Here is a 25,267-nt window from a genome sequence, read left to right as displayed (position 1 = left end):
ATTTGACCGGAGTGACCAAAATTGATAACAATTGCATAGTCAAGGTACTAAATTGACACTTTTAAAAGTCAAGTGCTAAAATTAACAAAGCCCCTATAATCATATGACCAAAATTAAAATTTTCTCCTTTATGGTGCTACTTTGTCACTTTAGCTACCTTGTCACACCAATTTAATTATCAAGACAAGTAGCCAAATATCATAGCCAGACCATGCGTCCTCCACAATAAATATATAGCTAACCTAGCTACCGGCCTCTTTGATCACGTACGTACAACATCATTATTGTATTTAGCTATCATTAAAACCTAAATAATCCATATGCCAATATATATGATTCGATTATTAGGTTAACAATACGCACATTCTACCCATTCTTCACATATTCCTAATTCTCTTTGTATCACTTACCACCCCACTCGCACATTAGACTTACCGTTTGGATCATTAGGTTCAACACTTATCATAGTAACCATAATGTTTTAAATTCAACTGTGCGTAAAAGTTAGTTGTCTATTGACTTTCTAGGTTTGAGTCGGTTAACTACTATACGTAACCTAGGGTGATTTACTTTATTGTGGTCTTTTACCAGCTACGATCACATGCCCAACAGCATAGGTAACCTAGGGTTTGAGTCGGTTTTTGGTCCATGCATAATGCCCAACAGCACAACGCCTTACTTTTAGAGGGATTACCAATATATATTTTTTACCTAGCTGCTTAAGAAATTAAAAAAAAAAAAATACAATTAAACTCACATCCATTCACGTCTCTTTCTATCTTGCCTAAAACTCATAAATTTTTCCCACAATCACTCACCACCATTGAAGAGGCAAGATTCGTCTTTTCTCCATTAATTTGACAACATTCCCCCAATTTTTTTTTATTACCAAAGTTGCAATTCAATTTTCACTTCTCTCTCCTAATTAGTTGAGCATGATTACGGCAAAATCGTTCAAAATCTTTGACATAATCTTTATATTGAAAAATAATATATAAATAAAAATTATATATTTTACGGTATTGTTTTTAAAGATTGCAAATATATATATATATATATATATATATATATATATATATATATATATATATATATATATATATATAGGGATGCACTCAGGTGCGAATAAGTGCTCAGGAAGGAATATGCGAACGAATCAGCACGTGACACGTGTCCAGATCTAATAGCTTAAAAAAATACGGTGGCATTTTCGTAAATAATTGAACATCGAAGTGCAAGTAAAATCACTTACAAGTGCACCTACTTTCACCTATAAGTGCATGTAATTTTGTCTTGTTAACATTCACTTCCCACAAACATTCATGCATCTGGGTGCACCTACTTATAACTATAGGTGCAACTGTTTATAACTATAGGTGCAACTACTTATAACTATAGGTGCACCTATTTTCACCTATAAGTGCATGTAATTTTGCCTTGTTAACATTCATTGATCTGAGTTCAGCGGGTAGTAATACCCTTGAAAATCACCCGTAAACATTCATGCACCTAGGTACAACTACTTATAACTATTTGTGCAACTACTTAGAACGATCAGTGCAACTACTTATAACTATAGGTGCACTTAGTATTGATGATCAGTGTAAATTTTTACTTGCACCTATAATACATTTTACATGCACTTGTAATACATTTTACTTGCACTTCGATGTTCAATCATTTACGAAAATACCACCGCATTTTTTTTTAAAAATCAGTGTTTCTCATCCATTAGACCTAGACACGTGGATGGATAGAATCCATTTCTATTTCGCGTCTGGGCGAAGCATTCGTAGCGGAGTGCGATTCTATATATATATATATATATATATATATATATATATATATATATATATACTTTTGGTATGGTTTCATTTATTTATAAGAATGGGGCCACAAAAATTCAAAAGACAGCTCTGCCTTCGCGTAACGGGAGCGTTATGTTGTGCATCCGTATGCACCATGCATGGTGTATCCTGATGTAAAAACGACATCGTTTTAACGTCTAACTTAAAATTAAAAAAAAAATTATTCAGAATTGCATAACTACACATCCATAATTTCATAACTATAAATCCAGAATTGCATAACTACACATTCATGATTTCACAACTATAAATCCAGAATTGCATAACTACACATCCATAACTTCATAACTATACATCCAGAATTGCATAACTATACATCCAGAATTGCGTAACTATACATCCAGAATTTCATAACTAAAAATCCAGAATGAATGAACTAAAAAATGAATAACACAATGTTGTTGTTAGGAATCGAAACTGATTTTTTATTTTAAGTAAGACACGCGTTTTGATACAAAAAGACGTCATTTTTGCATCCGTATACACCAACTTCATAACTATACATCCAGAATTGCATAACTATACATCCAGAATTGCGTAACTATACATCCAGAATTTCATAACTAAAAATCCAGAATGAATGAACTAAAAAATGAATAACATAATGTTGTTGTTAGGAATCGAAACTGATTTTTTATTTTAAGTAAGACACGCGTTTTGATACAAAAAGACGTCATTTTTGCATCCGTATACACCATGCATGGTGCAACGGATGCACAGCATAATTTGCCCGTGTAACGTCGTTAGGCTTTCTGATAAATCGAACAATCATTGGGATTGAACAATCATAGTCAAATGATTAAATTAATGATTGTAACATCAATTAATTAATGTGTGAAACTTAATTCAACAGCATACGAACTAAAGACTTTATTAGTAAGGTAACTTGTAATTGTAGGTTTCTCTTAACCAAAATATTGTTAACCCCAATCATTGAATCTTATAACAGATTTTAATTTTACAATTGACACCAACTGAAAGTTGATTACCTTCTAAATTTCCCCACACATTTGCCTAAAGTGTATTCTTCGTAACCTAAACACTCGTACCGAATTATAGTCCGTAAAGGAATTTTATTTGGTCTATCTGTCAAATTTATAATGATAGTTTTTTTAAGCGCTTTGCGCGAATGAGATAATGTCTAATAATTATTTTTAAATAAGTATTTCAAAGTATATCAATGCAATATTATATAGGAGATGTTCATGCATTGGTAAATCAATGTTGAATTTGTTTATTTAAATCGGTAATTTAAAGTATATAAATGCAATATAATATATGAGAGATTGATTATAATTGTCACTAAAATAAATGTTTGCAACTTTGTAATAACGTCAGTCTAAATACTTAGTCTAAAAGCTATAGTCTAAATAAATACTACATTTGGTTTAAATTTGTCTAATTTTTCAATTCTTAATTCTCTTTTGGGTAGCATTGTCATTATCTTCATCTTCAATAAATGTCCCCTTTTTTATTTTTTTTATTGGTAGTGTGTCATGTGCAGTTGGGTTACTGGTGGTACCGCATCGAGGGATACATAGTGCAATGATATTATAGTATAGGAAGCTTTAGATTTGCCTTGTTGTGTATATGATTGGGATACTATATATGAACTTTTTATCTTACAAGTACATATTGATATTTGGTAGTGATAGCTAGTTTTTCCCTACATGTTTCATGTGTTGTGAGATGTGTGTCGTAGGTTATCATGTGAAAGTATTGAACAAAAATATTAATATTTATTATATTTGTATAAAATACTTAGTAAATAAATATATAGAGGAAATTTCAATTTTGTTATATGACTATAGGGGTCTTATTAATTTTAGTCACTGACTTTCAAAAGTGTTAATTTAGTACCTTAACTATGCAATTTTTGTCAATTTTGGTCACTCCGGCCAAATTGCCGGCCAAATTTCGCCGAAAAATTTTAATAATTAAAATAATAAGGATATTTTGGTCGTTTCACGCCTCTTTTCTTCTTCTCCGGCAAGTCCATCCCTTTCTCTCTCGTTTCCGGCGTTTTTTCTCCCAGTATACCCTATCTTTAATATCATCAAGCCTTCTTTCCCCATCATCTTAGTTCATTTCATTTGTCGGAAACGGGAGAGGAAGAGATGGACTCGCCTGGGAAGAAGAAAAGAGACGTGAAATGATCAAATTACCCTCATTATTTTAACAATTAAAATTTTCCGGCGAAATTTGGTAGGTAATTTGACCGGAGTGACCAAAATTGACAAAAATTACATAGTTAAGGTACTAAATTGACACTTTTAAAATTCAGGGACTGAAATTAACAAGACTCCTATAGTCATAGGACCAAAATTAAAATTTCCTCTAAATATATATAACATATTTTGTCTTATAACTTTGATATTTAATTACAAGATAATGTAAAAAGAAAACAATGGACAATGTAGTAAATATAATAAATTAATAAATTTGAAGCTAAACAATCTTTGAATTGTAGAAAATAAAGATAATATAACTAATAAAAGTTTATCTCTTTTTAATTTTTTTATAATGAATAATTTTTTTTTAAAATAAAGACATTATAAACATCTAATTTTAAATTAGTTAAATGCATATATATTATTTTTTATTGTAGTACTAATTTATTTAATTTAATAAGAGTAATAAAGTGGCGTACATACTTTTCATCAACAATAATTAAATCATTCATTTTTCTCATTTTCATTCATTGTTGAGGCAAATTGTTCTTAGAGTTTGTCAATGACAATTGCTACAATTGTTGTGATACTAAATAATTCAAAATATATGGTTACAATAGATATTGTTATAATGATATAGTAAAAATTAAATTAACTTACAAATTTCTTTAGAAGTTTTCATGCATTGATAATATTTTGATATGTAATCTTGTTCAATTGGAGCCAATGAGATGTCAACATTGTCAATTCTTTGGAAAATGGTCATACCATTTTAGAGTCCAGGTGTAATTGTATTTATGATCAATAACTTTGTAGTTAGGCCGCAAAGGTCTGACAATGATGTAAGAACAATTTTGTCCGATAAAAAAACAATAGTATAATATTTGTAAAATAATGTGCAATTGTACCATTATAAAAATACAAAAATACATATAAAAAAATTAATATCATAATGACCTAAATCATTCCGATAATGCAAAAGCATAACTGAAATATTAAGTTTTGTTCTAAATAATCAAAAGAATATTTAATTAAATGGAAAAAAAAATTTAACCTAATTTTTTTTTTTAAACAAATGCAAAAAAATCAAATGATTTTTAAAGTTTCTGATTTATAATCTTTGATGCTCAACTTTGAATGCTACATATTTAGTCGGGCTAATTATTTGACCAAAGTTTATGTTAAATTATATATATATATCTACTATACTAATAAGAGCCCAAGAGAGTTAGGCCTATAATTGGTAGAAAAAATGGCGGTCACAGATTTTAATCAAATGAATGGCTCATATTAATTAAAAGATTTAAATTTTACACTAAATTTCCTAAAATACCCACACACCGTTACTAATTCCGTTAAAATTTTAAGAATTGCCGTTAGTTCACTGTTAACTTACTCATTGATTTCAATAAAAAAAAAAAAAAAAGTCTTAGGTTCGAACCTCATCCCAATCAAAGTTGGCATAATTAGTACTCTATTTTACTCTTATTAAATTATATAAATAATAATTTAGTAGTAACAACAAAAAATAATACTTATGCATTTCTTTAATTTAGAATTATGTGTCCACAATGCCTTTATTCAAAAAAAAAAATTATTCATTATCAATAAATTAAATAAGACAAATAATTTTATTAGTTATATTGTCTTTATTTTTCTTCAATATAAAAATTCTTTATATTCAAATTTATTAATTGATTATATTCGCTACATTTTTTTTTTTTTTGAATAAAGGCATTGTGGACACATAATTCTAAATTAAAGAAATGCATATTCATAATTTTTTGTTGTAGCTACTAAATTATTATTTATATAATTTAATAAGAGTAAAATAGAGTACTAATTATGCCAACTTTGATTAGGATGAGGTTCGAACCTAAGACCCTTTTTTTTTATTGAAGAAAAAATGGCGGTCACAGATTTTAATAAAATGAATGGCTCATATTAATTAAAAGATTTAATTTTACACTAAATTTCCTAAAATACCCACACATCGTTACTAATTTAGATAAAATTTTAAGAATTGCCGTTAGTTCACTGTTAACTTACTCATTGATTTCAATAAAAAAAAAAAAAAGGTCTTAGGTTCGAACCTCATCCCAATCAAAGTTGGCATAATTAGTACTCTATTTTACTCTTATTAAATTATATAAATAATAATTTAGTAGTTACAACAAAAAATAATACATATGCATTTCTTTAATTTAGAATTATGTGTCCACAATGCCTTTATTCAAAAAAAAAATTATTCATTATCAATAAATTAAATAAGACAAATAATTTTATTAGTTATATTGTCTTTATTTTTCTTCAATATAAAAATTCTTTATATTCAAATTCATTAATTGATTATATTCGCTACATTGTCCTTACAATGTCTTTATTCAGTGAAAAAAAATTATTAATTATCAATAAATTAATTAAAAGAAATATTTTCATTACTTAAATTGTCTTTATTTTTCTCAAATGTAAAAATTTTTACATTCAAATTCATCAATTGATTATATTCACTACATTATCTATTATGTTTTTTTGTGCACTATTTTTCTAATTAAATATCAAAGTTATAATACAAAATAATGCTATATATTTATTTACCAAGTATTTTATTAATACCATGAAAAAATTAAAAAAAAATATAATTAATAAAGCTAACCATATTAACTACTTTGAGAGATTTTGTGACATAGAGAGTATTCAAATCACACAACAAATTGAAGTGAGAACTACCTCGCAATGTCCTTGTTTGACAATCAGCAGTTAGCGGATTATACTAGCGGATTTGACCAGCGAATTTATTTAATTATTAACATTGGGTAGAAAAAAATGACCGTCAAATTATTAAATCAAATGAATGGTTCATATTGTTCAGGTTATAATTTTTTTCTTTTAAGATTTTCTAATTTATACTTAATTATATGATTATCCATTTAACTTTTCCGTTAATTCACCGTTAGTCTAATTCTAATATTAAAGTCTAAAATAAAATTATAACTACACCATTAATCTAATTCTAATATTAAAGTATTAATAGAACTTAACCACAAATCCTAATGTCGGAATCTCCTCAAACAATATTAGTATATATTTAATATTTTATGCCCTAATTTTTATGTGTTCTCCCTTATGTCCCGTATTTGGTTTCAACTATACTTATACAATTATTTTATTGACAATTATAATCAATCTTGATTATATTATCTTGCATTTGTAAACGGAGAATTACCTATTTAACCCGCACGGGCTTAGCTCAATGGTTTAGTGGGTAGTATTTGGGAGAAGAGACCAACGTTTGAACCTCGGCGGCGACAGTGCGAGAATTATGTCCAAAGTGGGCAGATTCCTTGTGCGTATCAGCATTTGGCCCTGTCTACTGAACCATTGAGTTACCGTGATTTACAACTTCCCACAATGCTCTGTCGGGCCGGAGTGTGGGGGGCCCTTGGGGTTGAAGACTCAACCTTTGGGAGAAGAATTACCTATTTAAATATGCAAATTCAACCTTCAATTATCTATGCATGAACAATTTCAATATAATCCTGCCTTAATATACTTTAAAGTACTTATTTAAAAAAAAAAAAAAAAAAAAAAAAAGCATTGGCATTATCCCAATCGCGCAATGCGCGTAAAAAAACTAGTATATATATATATATATATATATATATATATATATATATATATATATATATATATATATATATATATATATATATATATACATTTTAACATATTTGTAGTATATGTTTAACAATTATTCTAACTCTAATTGGGAAGTGGTTAGAATGGGTAGAAGGCAAATTATTGTATGGACCATGGTCCACACAACTTGAGTGTACCATGAATATAGGGTACATTTTTAATATACTAAAGGTACATTATTTGATAGTATATATAAAATAATGTATTTTTAGTACTAAAATAATGTATCCTCAAATAGTGTACTTTTAGTATACAAATAATATACCTTTAGTATATTAAAAATGTACTTTTTATTTATGGTCCACACAATTGTGTGGACCATGGTCCATGTAATAATGATTGTGGTTAGAACCTAAGACCTTTTTATAGAAATTAATGAGTAAGTTAAAAATAATAAATAGTTAACAGAATATTCGGTTACTAAAGTTTATGTTAATGGAATTTAGGGTTATTTATGGGAAGAAAATAATATAATAGAGGATAAATAAGGAAAATTATTAAAAAATACAAAAATTAAAATAATATGAACCATTCATTTTAAGAAACAATTATACCGACATTTTTTTTGTTGCGGTTAAGGGCTTAACACTATTGGCTCTTATTAAATTTGTAGATTTTCCTTCTCGATTCGTTAATCATTTTATAATCATAAATGTTTATTATGTTTAAAATAATTAGGAAAAATGAAATTTGTATCATATTGTGGGTAAATAGTTATCACATTTGACCCTTGAGATGTCAACATTGTGACTGAAAGAGTCATTGAGGTAACGAAAATGTTAATTTTAATTGTTAAATTGCTCAAAACTTCAACTTTTTAATTTCAAAGTTATTTTTATAAATTTAGAACATTATTAGTTTATTATTAGGGATGATAATGGATCGATGAGGGCTACATCTATCACCCGATACACCTTATATTTTCTCCATCCACTCTCACTCCAAACACGCATTAGGTGGACCTTTTCAAAACTCACCCCCACCCCCATTGGCTGCGGGTACCCATTACAAATTTACGAGTATCCACCACTTATTATTGCCTAATTAATTTTTTTTTTTCAAAAAATAATATGTAAATAGCTTATACATAATAAAATAATAAAATTCATTAGTTATACTAAAACATAAAATAATAAAAATATTCAAATATAATAACTAAATTGTTAATATTCAAAAATACATTTAGTAGTTTAGATATAAAAATAGTAAAAAGTTAGTTAAAGTTATAAAAACATTAATAGTTAACTACATACTATTACTTATTTATCTCTCTCTCTCTCTCACTCTCTCTCTCTCTCTCTCTATATATATATATATATATATATATATATATATATATATATATATATATATATATATATATATATATGCTCAGGCTCCTGTGCATAATATTATTTACGACGTAAGCTTCAATCTCGCTGCGCGATCATTCTCAGTCCATTTTCCTTCAATATCTCTGTGCAACCATTCTCAACCCATTCTCCTTCATTCTCTCTGTGTGATCATTCTCTGTCATTCAATTCTGTTGCGAATTCCATGATATTCCAAAATTCAATTCAATTCAATGATCTTATGCAGGTAAAAATTATTTTCTATGGATGGATCCAATGTCTATAGTGTTCATCAGGGATCATGAGCTAATCAATGAGGTTTTGAACAATGTGCATTGGAAGAATGAACAATGTGCACTCAAAGAAGGGACAATGTGCACTGGAAGAATGGACAATATGCATTGGAAGAAGAGAAAATGTGCACTGGAAGTAGGAACAATGTACACTAGAAGAAGGAAAAATGAGCACTTGAAGAACGAACAATGAGCTCTTGAAGAAGGAACATTATGCACTTTAACCTTCACACACACACACACACACACAGATATATATATATATATATATATATATATATATATATATATATATATATATATATATATATATATATAATCTAGTGCTGGTAAGTGTCTCCCGTGCGGTTGTGCGGGTGATTAATGTTCGTGAGTTTTGTACTTAATGTGCGTGAGTCTTGTGCTTAAGGTGCGTGAGATTTGTGCTTAATGTGCGTGAGTTTTATACTTAAGGTGGGTGAGTCTTGTGCCTAAGGTGCATGAGTTTTGTGCTTAATGTGCGTGAGTGTGTACTTAATGTGAGTTGTTGTTGAAACTTTAAAGTGCATGAGTTTTCTGTTTAATGAGCGTGAGTTCTGTGCATGAGATGCGTGAGTCTTGTGCTTAAGGTGCGTGAGTTTTGTACTTAATGTACGTGATTATTTACTTAATGTGAGTTGTTGTTAAAACTTAAGGTGTGTGTGTTTTTGTGCTTAAGGTGCGGGAGTTTTGTGCTTAAGGTGCGTGAGGATTTTGCTTAAGATGCGTGACTTTTGTGTTTAAGGTGAGTGAATTTGTGTTCAGAATGTATTTTGTTTGTGTGTTTAATGTGCGTGTGTTGTGTATTTAAAGTGCACAGTGTAATGCTTAATGTGAGTCCACCCGCACAACCGCACAGGAAGCACTACCTGCACCTGATCAGGTGTGGCGGGGTCCTCCCGTGCGGCGATGTGACGTCACCAACAGTTCGGCGATTATACACCATCAATGTTATGAAATGCATCACAAAAACACACACAAATTAGGTACGTATCACCAAAAACACACCATTAGGTGTGAGTAAACGCAGCATACAGTGTTCAGAAAAACACACCATTAGGGTGTGGTGAGTTATATGGTGTATTTTTTGGGTGTATTATGTATCTTTTGGTGTTTTTTTTTTTCTTTTTTGCATTTCATTGTGGTGTGCTTTCTTACACTGTTGGTGTATTTCTGGAATATATATATATGCACATGTGAATATATTATATGCATTGCATATCTTTCAATAAACTAGAATGATTAAAGAATAATATTTGGAGTTGGATCACAATACCAATTTCTAATGTAATTGGATGAAATTATAATTTGATAAATGTTTGGTTATTGTGTCCAAGATAAACATTAGTTCTTGGATGGAAGGGGGGACAATTTGCACTGGAATGGAGAACAATATGCATGCACTCCAAGGGAGAACAATGTGCATTGGATGCTAGGGAGACAATATGCATTGGAAGAAGGGACAATATGCACTGGAAGAAGAGACAATGTGCACTGGAAGGTGGAACACTGTGCACTGGATGAAAGAACAATGTGCACTGGATGAAAGAACACTGTGCACTTGAAGAAGGAACAATGTGCACTGGAAGAAGGGACAATGTGCATTTGAAGAAGGGACAATATGCACTTGAAGAAGAGAAATTATGCACTGGAAGTAAAAAAAAAAAAAAAATACATTGACTTACATAAATTTACAAAACGATCTCCGCGTGTTTTTCCAAATTTCCCTCATTCTTGGAAGTTGATTTGGATTTAAATCAATGGTAGAGATCTCACCCTATTTTTCATCTGGGTAAAGCCTTCGCATTTGATCCGTAATATATATATATATATATATATATATATATATATATATATATATATATATATAAAGGTTCAGGTGCGGCGGACCCTTCCCGTGTGGCGGTGCGACGTCACCAACAATTAAGTAAATATACACCATCAACGTTAGGGAATGCACCACAAAAACACACACAAATTAGGTACGCATCACCAAGAACACAACATTAGGTGTGAGTAAAAGCACCACATAATGTTCTGAAATACACCATTAGGGGTGGTGAGTTATATGATGTATTTTTTTGGGTGTGTTGTGTATTTCTTGGTCTATTTTTGCATTTCATTGTGGTGTATTTCCCGTACACTGTTGGTGCTTATCGTTAACACTATTCGTGTATTCTGGAACTCCGCCGCACCGTCACACGGGTAATTTAAGTGTTTCCTGTGCGGTTGTGCAGGTGATTAATGTGCGCGAGTTTTGTACTTAATGTGCGTGAGTCTTGTGTTTAATGTGCGTGAGATTAATTCGTGTTTAATGTGCGTGAGTGTGTAATGTTTAATGTGCGTGAGTTTTGTTCTTAATGTGCGTGAGTCTTGAGCGTAATGTGCGTGAGTTTTGTGCTTAATGTGCGTGAGTGTGTACCTAATGTGAGTTGTTGTTGAAACTTTAAAGTGCATGAGTTTAATGCTTAATGTGCGTGAGTTTTGTACTTAATGTGTGTGAGTCGTGTGCTTAAGGTGCATGAGTTTTGTACTTAATGTGCGTGAGTGTGTACTTAATGTGAGTTGTTTTTAAAACTTAAGGTGTGTGTGTTTTTGTGCTTAACATGCGTGAAACTTGTGCTTAACATGCGTGAGACTTGCACTTAACATGCGTGAGGCTTGTGCTTAACATGCGTGAGGTTGTGTTCTGAAAGTGTTTTCTTTGTGTGCTTAATGTGCGTGTGTTGTGTACTTTAAGTGCGTCAGATAATGCTTAACGTGCGTCCACACGCACAACCGCACGAGAAGCCTCAAATGCACCTGATCCCTTATATATATATATATATATATATATATATATATATATATATATATATATATATATATATATATATATATAGGGGAGTTCACGTGCGGCAACGTTGTTAGGTGCAGTCAATTGCAGGCCATTAGATTAGATAAATCTAATGAATCACTTTCATAAAGGCTTTTCCAATATTTTCGCGCACGTTCTCACACTACGCGAACTGCAAGGCAAAAGTCGTCATTGGGCACCAGAATAGGGCAAATCATAGTGTTGTGTGTTTTATGTTCGTTATTGGTGCATTATTAACCTTACTCTGGTGTATTTGTGAATTCGTGTTGGTGCCATGTTCAGGTGCGGCCGCGCCTTCCCGTGCGGTCAGTGCGGCCGCGCTAATAGTTTTACAAATATACACCATCCATGTTAGAAAATGCACACCAAAAAAACATGCACAAATTAGGTACGCATCACCAGAACGCACCATTAGGTATGAATAAAAGCACCACACAGTGTTCAGAAATACATCATTGGGGGTGGTGAGTTATATGGTGTATTTTTGGGTGTGTTGTGTGTTTTTTTGGTGTATTTGTGCATTTCATTATTGTGCTTTCTCCTAACACTATTGGTGTCTTTTGTTAACACTATTCATGTATTCTGTCAAGCGACCGCTATAAATGGTCACTATAATTACCATAACACCCCCCGCTTACCAGAATGCGCTTAAATCTTCAAATCTTCAGTAATTAGCCACTGCCGTTAGATTGAAAAGCTTTGACAATAGAGATAAGGCCGCACCACCACACCTACCACACTAGCATATATATATATATATATATATATATATATATATATATATATATATATATACACATATATATACACACACACACATAGCGTAGTTCAGGAGCAACATATTCGATATACCTAGCCCATGAGATGACACAGTCAACTTAAGGTTTAACATCTAGGCCTATAAATCATCATCATACTTAACTGCCTAATAAACCAACCATTTAATCTTGTCAAGTTATATTTGTCCATGTAATTATTTTATTAGGACCGAATCCACCATAAAACAAGTATGAATATATAGAATAGGGAAGCTAAGGGGTAGAAAAATAGTAACTTTGTTACTCGGGAAGCTAGGTCCAAAATAATATGCATAATGTCCGAGATAACGGCTGGAATCAAACTCTGTTGTTCTTGTTGAAAATCAGGATAATGCACTGCTGGACTGAGAGTGTTATAGTGATTAGACAATAATGATGTCCAAATGAGAGACAAGGGTTCCCTTTTATAGTGTTGGAGAGCCTTTGTTGGCTTGATAAGTGTGTGTTCTTTATTGGCTTCAACTTAATCATACATGTGTCTCATCTTCAGCCCACTACTTTGTTGTCAACACCCTTCAACTGTATATGTATATTTTATTGCGCCCACATAAACAAAGTATAGAGTAGCTTGGTTAGTTGGCGTTTATGTTCCCAACTTAAGGTTGCAAGTTTGATCCCAACTTGTTGCACCCCTTTATATATATTTTACTCCCTCCCATCAAATCTTGTGTATAGTACCCACCTTCACCGTTTAGATCTTCCATCGCTTCCTTTCATCTTTAAAGCTTAACAAGACCCTCCTTCACTCTTCTTGGAGTAAGACCTTGCCAATAAAATGGGGACATAGCCCCATCACCATGTAATTCGCTTACTTCCAAAAGTAGATTGAACTGTCATATCCACATATTTACAAACTCGCTTCACCCATTTTTATTTTAATCCCTCACCTCCAATCTATATAGTACTCACCTTCACCTTTTGGGCCTCCCATGCCTCTTTCCCTCCTTTAAGCTTAACAAGACCCTTCCTTCACTCTTCTTGGACCAAGACATTTCCAATAAAATGAGCTCTCGAGACTCCATGGCCCCATCACCATGTAATTCCCTCCCTTCCAAAAGTAGATTGAAGTGTCATATCCTCATATTAACAATTTATTACTATCTTCTCTACATCCCTACTCATTTTAATAATAATAATAATAATAATAATAATAATAATAATAATAATAATAATACACCACGCAAACTACTATATTATAGTGTGATGGCAGTGTTACCATTTCAAATGGATAGTCACAGGGTCAAACACGGGTGGTGGGCCCATTGATTATTTAAGCTAAAAAAAGTTTAAGAAAATATATAACAGATATTACCTGATAATGAATCATGAGTATTATTTAAAAAATAAAAAGTACACCTAGTTGCAAATGAAAAGAAAATTGCGGTGAATAATACTTGCAATACTTTCAACATTTTAGGCTTTTAGCTCTTTCATTCCTTTCTAAGCTGGATAAAGGTTCACGGTTTCAGTCATATTCATGTGGATTCTGATGCTCTCCAAGTGATTCAAAGTTTAAAGCATAATGGGGAGGATTCGTCTTTTGATATTGTTATTTTTTATGTTAATGATTTGCTAGACTCACTTAGCCACGTAGCTATCTCTTATGTTAGTCATACTGTAAATAGTGTTGCCCATAGTCTTGCTAGGGAAGCCAATTTTTTGTGTGTACGTCAGGAGTGGTCCTCTTGCCCTCATTCTTTCATTGTCAATGATTTGTACTTTGATTTGAATTAATGAAGTCTTTGGCTTTCAAAAAAAAAAAAAAAAAAAGCTCTTTCATTCCTATCAATTACTATTTAAACTTTAGAAATAAAAATAAAAGCTGACATGGTCAGTCATGCCAAATAGCAATGCTTGGCCTTTAAAGGTTGACCGCCATCTCAATTTGCACTGCTGCTTTGTCACTTTATCTACCTTTCACACCAATTTTTCAAGGCAAGTGGCCAAATGTCACAGCCAGACCACACTTCCTCCACCACAAGGTTATAGCTCGGACATGGCTAACCTACCTGCCTTTTAGTATTTAGCTACCAGTAGAAATTTAGAACCTTAGGGTGTTCGGGTCACTGTAATTTAGCAATAATTGAATTGAAATTCAATAGATGTCTCAATTACGCAATTTGGTTAAAGGAAATTGCAATTCAATGAATTTGAGAATGGAAAAATATATGAAATGGCACTGCTACCATTGGTTGTTATTACTATTATTATTACACAAGAGTATTTTAGTCTTTATACCACTTCTTTCCTTCTTAATTTCAATAATTCTATTTGTCCTTACCAAAGTGATTTGAATTCCTACTTTATTTTCACCTTATTCTTTGCCCACGAATTACAATTCCTTTCTCTCCTAATTTCTTCCTTTCAACCAAATGCTTTGATTGTACTTATATATAATTGGATTATTAGGTTAATAATCCACATTTTTTACTCATTTTTTTCACATATTTTTTTTTACTAGCTTAATTGTGTCCCATTCCCATTGTATCACTTACTACCCCACTCACACATTACACTCTCATTGGTAAAATTTATTTTAGACTTTATAACTTATTTAATTTTAAACTAAAAATATGCTATAAGCTCTATTTGGTAAAACATGGAGAGTTTAAAATAATAACTTATTTTACGACGTTATCTTAAGTAACATTTCAAAATAAGCTAGTAACTACTAGCTTTTAATCTTTCAGCTTTAAACTAACTACCAAACATAGCATTTATGGTTTGGATCATTAGGTTTGAACCATCCATGTCAAATTATTAAATTAATGATCCAATTAACTACTGTAACATCAATTAATTAATGTGTGAAACTTAATTCAACAGCATATATACCAACTAATGACTTTAGTAGTAAGGTAACTTGTGATGGTGGGTTTCTCTTAACCAAAATATTGTTAGCCCCCATCATTGAATCCTATAACAGAAAGTTGACCTTCTATACTTCCCCACACATTTGCCTAAAGTCTATTCTTCGTAACCTAATCACTCAACTCGTACGGAATTATACTCCGTAGAGGAATTTCATTTGGTCTGTCAAATTTATACTCTGTATTTTCCTTCTTAATTCATTTATTATTTTATATTTTAATTATAAATACCTATTATGTTTTTAAAAAAAAATTTAAAAATGGAATTTTTATTATTTTAACTCTGGGAAAATATTCACCACATTTGACCCTTGAGATGTCAATGTTGTGTAGAATGACACATTGAGGTAAAGAAAATGTTAATTCTAATTGTTAAATTCTCAAAATTCCAACTTTTAATTTTAAGGTTATTTTTGTAAATCTATAACATTATTATTCTATTATATTTAATCCTAATATGATCAATTTTGTAACTTGGTAGCGTATATTAGTGAATGATTGAAGTGTCACATACCTAATGGGATGGCTTAATGTGGTGAGTCTTGGGACATGTACGCACATATTGAATGTAAATTTTCAAAAAAAAAAAAAAAAAAAAAAAAAAAAAAACAACAACAAATTAACGCCAATTCTGAGGGTCTCACATACCTCTACCTTAAAGGCTAGGTGGAGAAGAAAAATTGGAATGTGATTCAACGATTTACAAGTTCTTCAATTGGACAGGCCTAAAAATGTGTACTCATATATTAAATGTAAATTTCCTAAAAAAAATTAAATGCCAACTCTAAGGGCCACACTTGCCCCTACCTTGGAGGCTAAGCGTAAAGAAAATTTGGGATATGATTCAACGACATACAAGTTCTTCAATTGGGCAGGCTTGCAAATGTATACTTATATACTAAATGTAAGTTCTCAAAAAAAACAAAAAACAAAACAAAATAAGCTTAAACGCCAACTCTGAAGGTCTCACTTGCTCCTTCCTTGAAGGCTAGGTGGAAGAGATAAATTGAGATTTGACTCAAATATCTACAAGTTCTTCAAATAAATTCTCATCCTTGTATTGAGGTGAATGGTAAGAAGACTAATTTTGTGTAGTGCATTGCACTTTTGCTAGCTATTTCCTTTTGTTATTATTATCAACAACCATAACACATTAATCTTGTTACCAGACCACCAACAAGTTAAGGAAAAACATCTAACAATTAGTATGCAAAGCTAAAAAGGAAACCAAAAAAACAAAAAAAAAAAAAAAATACCAATAAGTATCTGAAATGTGAAGCAAAATCTTATTAGTTAGTAATGCATGCTATTATGCTAAAGAAAAGTCTTAGGAAGCAAGCATTAAGAGAATTTTGGCAGTTTGATAGGCTTAGTGGGTGCACCAACTCCTACAGGGTTCAACTAAATTTTGCCCTTCATGCTGAATCACAACCTAATAATCTGCCAACCTCAAATTAAACACTATAAAACAGACCCCTCACTTCTTCTGTTTCTCATCACAATAACTAAAACCATAACAACATCTGCTAGCTAGCTGTTACCTGGTAAACCCAGAAGTCAAGCATGGAGCCCTTCAGCAGCAGCATCGACGACAAACCATTCCGCTCTTTCTTCCTCTTTGGCCTTCTGCTTCTCTTTGCAAACGCGTTTTCTTTGGCAAACGCTGAAGTTCACAAGCACCAGTTTGTTGTATGCCATCGACTTTAATTAATTTCATCGCGCTTCCTTTCTCATTTCTTGTTTTCTTTTCCTATTTGCCTGTCTATCAGTGTTGAGCATATAATATATATAAACATAAATGTGCAATCCAACTATCAGCTTAGGTTTCAATTGTCAGAAACTGGAGGGTATATACAGGTATACTGATGTGAGTTGTTGTGTAACAGATTGAAGCAACACCGGTGAAGAGGCTGTGCAAAACCCGTAACGCAATAACAGTGAATGGGAAGTTCCCGGGACCAACCTTGGAAGTTCACAATGGTGATACCTTAGAGATTAAGGTTGTCAATAAAGCAAAATACAATGCCACCATTCACTGGTAGGTTTATGAATCAAAGCATATATCCATGCATGCAAAAGTATTAGTAACCACATTCGCAAATAAAGAAAATGAATTTGCCAAGACCTTGTGGTCTAGTGGCACCAAGGTTGCACTCTTATATGGGAGGTTGAAGATTTGAGCCTCAGTAGAGACGATATTGACTGTTTGTACTTCAGTAGGTTGAAAAAGTAGTTATGAACGTATATTACATTGTAACAGAGTCAGTAACACTCAAAAATATTGACTTCTTTTCATTATGTGCCAATTCAGGCATGGTGTGAGGCAGATTAGAACAGCATGGGCAGATGGACCGGAGTTCATTACACAGTGCCCAATTAGGCCAGGAGGGAGCTATACTTACAGATTCACGATCAACGGTCAGGAAGGTACACTATGGTGGCATGCACACAGCTCGTGGCTCAGGGCGACCGTTTATGGAGCTCTTATCATCCGCCCGAGGAAGGGGGAATCCTATCCATTCCCTAAGCCTGCAAGAGAAACACCTATTGTACTTGGTAATCTTTCCTTCTTGACCAAAGATTTCAATAGAAAACAAGACTAACAAACAGTTACTTTGAGCATTTTCTTCGCTGCAATTAAGTTTCTGAAAGAGCAAATACCAAATTTGGTTGCATGAGTATTAGCAAAATTATAGTTTTGATCCACATGTTTAATTCTTAACAATTTTCATCCACGACTATTGTTTTTTAGTACAAATTTTCATCCACGACTATTGTTTTAATGCCAAAAATTCATCACGCTGGTCACCCCTTCGTTTAAGACATGTCGAAATATAAAATCATTAAGGGTATTTTCGTCTTTTTCCAAAGTAAGATCCCAATTTGAACATGAATAAAGGGATTTAAGCTCTAAGATCTATCCCAATTTTCAGTTCCTCTCAAATTAAGGAAGGATGAGGACGAGAACTGTGAATTGGGATTGATCTTATGGCTTAAATCCCTTTATTCATGTTCAAATTGAAATCTTAAGTTGAAAATGACGAAAATGCCCTTAAAATTTTTAGATTTCAGCATGTTTTAAATGGAAGGGTAACTAGCATGATGAACTTTGGTACAAAAATAACAGTCGTAGATGAAAATTGGTAATAAAACAATAATCGGGGATGAAAATTGGTAGAAATTAAATATGTGAACCAAAACCGTCATTTTTTTAATTCTCGTGGGAACAAAATTGGTATTTGCTCGTGTTTGAAATTAATACTCACTGAAGTTTGATAACAATGATGATCAGGTGAGTGGTGGAATGCAAACCCCATTGATGTTATAAGGCAAGCACAAAGAAGCGGGGCAGCTCCAAATGTATCAGATGCATTCACTATCAATGGCCAACCTGGTGATCTGTACAAGTGCTCCAGCAAAAGTAAGAATTATGAGTACCTCTCTGATAAACAGTCAAACAGAACTAACAAAATCAATATATATCACTTTTCATTCTTCAAGATTGATCACTTTACTGTGTTTCAATACAGAAACCGAAGTAATCAAAGTGGAGTCGGGTGAGACTAACCTCCTTCGAATTATCAACGCTGCACTCAACCAACAGCTTTTTTTGTCCGTTGCAAACCACAAACTCACAGTGGTTGGAGCCGATGCCTCGTATGTTAAGCCCTTTACCACTTCAGTCATCATGTTGGGACCGGGCCAGACTACAGATGTCCTAATCAATGCCAATCAGACACCGGGCCGTTACTACATGGCAGCACGAGCTTATGCCAGTGCCCGAGGCGCCCCCTTCGACAACACTACAACCACAGCCATCCTACACTACAACAAGGCCGCTTCTTCCACCTCCAAGGGAGGACAGAGAACTCCAGTTCTCCCATCTCTACCAGCATACAATGATACAGCAACCGCGACAGCCTTCACAAAGAGTTTCAGAAGTCTAAAGAAAGTCGAGGTGCCTACTGAAATCGACGAGAGCCTCTTCATCACGGTTGGTCTAGGGCTCAATAAATGCCCCTCCAGGGCAAGGTCCCGAAATTGTCAGGGACCAAACGGTACTCGGTTCACTGCCAGCATGAACAACATGTCCTTTGTGCTCCCATCCAACTTTTCACTACTGCAGGCACACCACCAAGGCATCCCGGGAGTCTTCACGACCGACTTCCCAGCAGCTCCACCACTTAAGTTCGATTATACTGGTAACGTTACCCGATCACTATGGCAACCTGTCTCGGGCACAAAGGTGTACAAATTGAAATACGGGGCACGAGTGCAGGTCGTGCTGCAGGGCACAAATATCTTCACAGGCGAAAACCACCCGATCCATCTCCATGGATACGATTTCTATATCCTGGCAGAGGGTTTTGGAAACTTCAATCCGAAAAAGGATACAGCTAAGTTTAACCTAGTGAATCCACCTCTTAGAAACACAGCAAGTGTACCCGTCAATGGATGGACAGTCATTCGATTCGTCGCTGATAATCCAGGTGAGAATTAACAATTTTGCCAAATTTTTTTACTTTTCCTTTTTCAACTAACTAATTAATGGGATGATGTTCAAAACTAATGATTTTTCATAAAAACAGGAGTTTGGATAATGCACTGTCACTTGGATGTCCACATTACCTGGGGCCTGGCCATGGCTTTCATAGTGGAGAATGGAGTTACAGAATTGGAATCATTGGAGGCTCCTCCTGCAGATCTTCCAATCTGTTGAAAACATCATCAGATCAGATTACACCATTCAACAAAATCCAACATCTCCATAAAATATTTCAACTTTCCCTGCTTTAGCTCCTTAGTACTATTCCCTGCATTGGGGGCTATTTACTTTCTAGTGTTCACCTTTCCCTGCAATTTTTTCTGATTGATATTTTGTTAGATAAAGGGTGGAAGAGTGCAAACCAAAGCACTGTCCAATTGAATTAGATCCTTCCATGAGTGTATTCTTTGTAGCATTATGAATTGAAGATCTTATTATTTTGGTTTTTAAATATTTGCATTAATTATGCCTAATATTGAACTCTTAAAATACAATTGATGATGACCAGAAACCAGAAGCTATCAATTTGCAGAAGCCAAATGCACTTGATCTCAACAGTTCAAGAGCAGAGAAAAGTGACGAAAAATATCAATAGGGCACCGGCAAGTACAAAGTTAGATGAAACAATTTGAAAAAAGTACATCATTTTATATAGTATTAAATAATGTACCTTCAGTAAAAAAAAATAATGTATTTTTAGTATATTAAAAATGTATTTTATATTCAAAAAAAAAAACCATAAATTGAGTACTCAATGTACATTATTTAATAATAGATAAAATAATGTACCTTTTTATAGTCCACACAACATTGTGTGCAATCATTATTACATGGATCATGGTTCATACAGCTGTGTGGACCATAAATAAAAAGTACATTATAATATATTAAAAGTGCATTATTTATATATGTAAAATACATTATTTGAAAATACGTTATTTGAGTACTGAAAGTATATTATTTTATATACTATTAAATAATGTATATTTAGTATACAAATAATATATTTATAATATATTAAAAATGTATTTTATATTAATTGTCCACACAATTATGTGAACCATGGACAAGACAATAATTTGCCCACCGTGTGGATCAAAAGCCTAATTCTAATAATACTCCACATAAAAATTTGCCTCCATTTGAGGGATGAGAATAGATTTAATCCCAAATGGACCAAAAGCCTAATTCTAATACATTATAAAATATAATTTGGGCCGAGATATTAACAGTAACGGCGCGTCGTTTCTTTACTTAAAAAAAACAGCGTCGTTTGTGCACCACGGTCCACGATATAACCACTGCAAAACACATTATATCATGGACCGTAATTTACTTCGTAAGGTGAATTAACTTAAATTCTTTTTTAAACTTTAATTTATTTTTTTATAAATAAAATTAATGTATGAAAGATATATCATTAAAAAGTTTAAAATTATAATACTTTAACTAAAATTCATATTGGTATTTTTTAAAATGTTTTAAATTAACATACAATTATATTAAGTTACAAGGTAATAGAGTCAGTAGCATTCAAAAAATATTAAGTCATTATTATAGATTCATTTTTCATATATTACATGTTCATTTCCAAAATGTTATAGGCTCATTTTCATAATACTAATACAAATACATCATTATATCGATGAATATCAAATAAACACAAAGGTACATTTTTACCATGCATATTACAAGTTCATTAAATGCTACATGTTTTTTCACAATTGTAATGTAAATGGATCTCAAATAATTTCATTAATGAAACACCAAATTCATTGTCACAATACTAATGGTTCATTTTTGCAATACTAAAATAAATCCATCCATAATATAAAGTGGACAATGGCCTATTGTATAACTTGCGGCAAATTATGCTGTGCATCCGTATGTACCATGTATGGTGCATACGGATGCAAAAACGACGTCGTTTTGCATCAAAACGCACATCTTACTTTAGAAAAAAAAAAAATAGTTTCAATTCCCAGCAATAACATTATGCTATTCATTTTTAGTTCATTCATTCTGGATTTTTAGTTATGAAATTCTAGAAGTACAGTTATGCAATTCTGGATGTGTAGTTATGAAGATATGGATGTGTAGTTGTGCAATTCTGGATTTATAGTTATGAAGTTATGGATGTGTAGTTACACAATTCTGGATGTATAGTTATGAAGTTATGAATGTATAGTTATGCAATTATGGATTTATAGTTATGAAATTATGGATGTGTAGTTATGTAATTCTGAATGTATAGTTATGAAATTATGGATGTGTAGTTATGCAATTCTGATTTTTTTTTTTTAAGTTAGACGCCAAAATGACGTCGTTTTTTCATCCGGATGCACCATGCATGGTGCAACGGATGCACAGCATAACGATCATAACTTGCATCCAAAGCATATAATTTTCGTTTTTTTTTTTTTTTTTTGAAAAGGGCTGAACTTTCTTAAGATTTCTGGGTTTTTATCAATCATGGCCCATAAAGTAGCAGATTTTAACTCAATGGCCCAAAATATATGTTTTTCTTTTCTTTTTAAATATATTATAGCATCTTTCATGGCAAATTATTGTGTGAACCATAATCCTCACAATGCTGTGTGGACCATAACAAAAAGTACATTTTTAATTTTTAATATAATAAATGTACATTATTTGTGTATTGAATATACATTATACAATATAATATACACTCTGTACATAAATAATGTACATCCCCTTATTACAATATACATTTTTAATATACTAAAAGAACATTATTTTATACTGAATGTACATTATTTTACAGTTACAAAATATGGTCCGCACAGCTTGTGTGACCATAATAATTGATCTTTCATATTCAAATTTCATATAAATATGCCGTTCACCTGAGTTCAGTTAAAACGGAACATATTATTCAATTTGATATTATAGATAAACCCATGAGAAAAGACATGTCACTTGATTTTTTTAAAAGAAAAAAAAAAAAACCTATGGTTTGAAGATTATCAAAATGCAATCGACCAGCACATGTGAAATATGTCTTCAGTACATAATATATAAAATATAAATATATACTTATGTAGTTTACCTATCAGCTTACCTATTATGTGGGGAGCTCTCCCAAGTTCAAACACCTACCTATTACTTTATTTATAAAGTTCGAATTTAAGATCTTACTTAAAAGAATCCAAACTTCTCCGGCTAGACCACAAGATGGAGAGTCTCAATGTCTTCCACAAATAAGCTATAGCCTTTGTTGGTGTTAAATGTGTTTGCTAATTTTTTATTTTTTAAATTCATTTATTGAAATTTAATGCAATTCATTTATTGTCATTTATTATTCTGAAAAAGGGGTGGAAAACTCGTTTTCTTGTGGACCCTAAATTATTTAGGAATGGAACTAATAGTACAAACATGCTCTTGAAACTGAAGAAGACATGTCTGCTACGCCAACTACCAAAAAAATGTGTTCCATTTTCATTTTCTCCGTTCTTGTAATCAACTATTTTTCAGAAAATAATGTCATGGAATATTATCTTGTCCCAAATCAATTCTATTCTATGGCTGCTAACTATCAACTCAATTCTTTGATTTTGGCGGTGTTCAATGCAGCATATATATCATATCCCCAATGAACCATATATATAATTATATGTGAATTAGATAGCGACACATTTTGGTTCAGTTTGAACTTGCATTTAGATGTGTTGAATTGCTTGTTTGGTTCTAGTGGCACTACTCCAATGCTATTTACATTTTAGGATAATTTGGCCCTGATTTTATAACTTTGTTGGGATACTTTAGCTTGAATTTTATGACCTTGTTAAGATAGAATAGTCTTGATTTTATGACCTTGTTGTGATAGTTCGGTCTAGATTTTATGACCTTGTTAGGATAGTATGGTCCGAATCTTGTATATAGCCTTCTTAGGGTAGTCTAGTCTAATTTTTTATAACCTTATTGGGATGGTCTGGTCCTAATATTATGACCATGTTGGGATAGTTCTACCTCATTTTTATGACCTATGATCTTGATTTTATGATCTTGTTAGGATAGTCGTCTAGTCTTGATTTTATAACTTTGTTGGGATTGTTTGGTCCTAACTTTATGACCATGTCGGGATAGTTTGATCCTTTGATTTTAGGAATAAGATTCAAATTGATCACTAAATGTAAGTTGAAAGTGTAATTGGGCCATTAAACGAAAAAAAAAAAAAAAAAAAAAGATGCAATTATGCCACTGAATACCCTAAATATATGCAATTTTATAAAATAAAAATAAAGACAAACCTCTTCGTCTCCAACGGTGGAGACGAAGGAGGAGGGGCGGGGCGAAAGGCCACCCGGCTTTGTTTTGTATTTTTTTTAATTTTTTAATTTTTCATATTTAAAGTTTATTATTAAAAATTATTTAAAATGTCCAACTCACCATCCACGTAAGCAGGCAACCTGATGAAATTGATGACAATCCAAGTGAAATTGCATACATTTGGGATGTTCAGTAATTTAATTGTACATTTTTTTTCGTTTGGTGACCTAATTGCATTTTCAGGTTACATTCAGTGATTAATTTAACCCTTACTCCATTTTATGATGTTGTTGAAATAATTCAGCCTTAATTTTATGACCTTATTGTAATAGTCTGACCTCGATTTTATGATGACCTAGCTTGTTAAAATAATAGTCTGGCCCTGAATTTTAGAACTGTCATTTTCCAGTATTATTTATTTTGTATCTGGGAAAAAAAAAGGTTGGATGGAAAGAAAAAGGAATAAAAGGATGATTTGGTATCTGATTGGGCCCAAATAGAGGGAA

The 25,267-nt window shown here is 32.1% G+C and overlaps 1 protein-coding gene across 1 annotated transcript; it reads left to right on the top strand.

The window, feature by feature from the left end:
- The first annotated feature begins 17,426 nt into the window (after window positions 1–17,426).
- LOC109175031 (laccase-12-like) lies at window positions 17,427–20,922 on the top strand. Its single transcript, XM_019324291.1, has 6 exons — window positions 17,427–17,614; window positions 17,812–17,963; window positions 18,237–18,481; window positions 19,218–19,346; window positions 19,456–20,415; window positions 20,515–20,922. The coding sequence occupies exons 1-6, from the start codon at window positions 17,489–17,491 to the stop codon at window positions 20,643–20,645; spliced, it is 1,743 nt and encodes a 580-aa protein (XP_019179836.1). The 5' UTR covers window positions 17,427–17,488; the 3' UTR covers window positions 20,646–20,922.
- The last annotated feature ends 4,345 nt before the right edge of the window (window positions 20,923–25,267 follow it).

This window comes from Ipomoea nil, unplaced genomic scaffold (genome assembly GCF_001879475.1).
Source record: "Ipomoea nil cultivar Tokyo-kokei standard unplaced genomic scaffold, Asagao_1.1 scaffold0164, whole genome shotgun sequence".
Classification (NCBI taxonomy): Eukaryota; Viridiplantae; Streptophyta; class Magnoliopsida; order Solanales; family Convolvulaceae; genus Ipomoea; species Ipomoea nil.
This window is presented reverse-complemented; position numbering and strand designations above follow the sequence as displayed.

Bases quoted from the DNA above. Each gene is read 5' to 3' on its own strand.
- LOC109175031 (XM_019324291.1), top strand. From the start codon at position 17,489: ATGGAGCCCTTCAGCAGCAGCATCGACGACAAACCATTCCGCTCTTTC. The intron at 17,615-17,811 runs GTATGCCATCGA...GTTGTGTAACAG, and splicing joins TTCACAAGCACCAGTTTGTT to ATTGAAGCAACACCGGTGAA. The intron at 17,964-18,236 runs GTAGGTTTATGA...GTGCCAATTCAG, and splicing joins TACAATGCCACCATTCACTG to GCATGGTGTGAGGCAGATTA.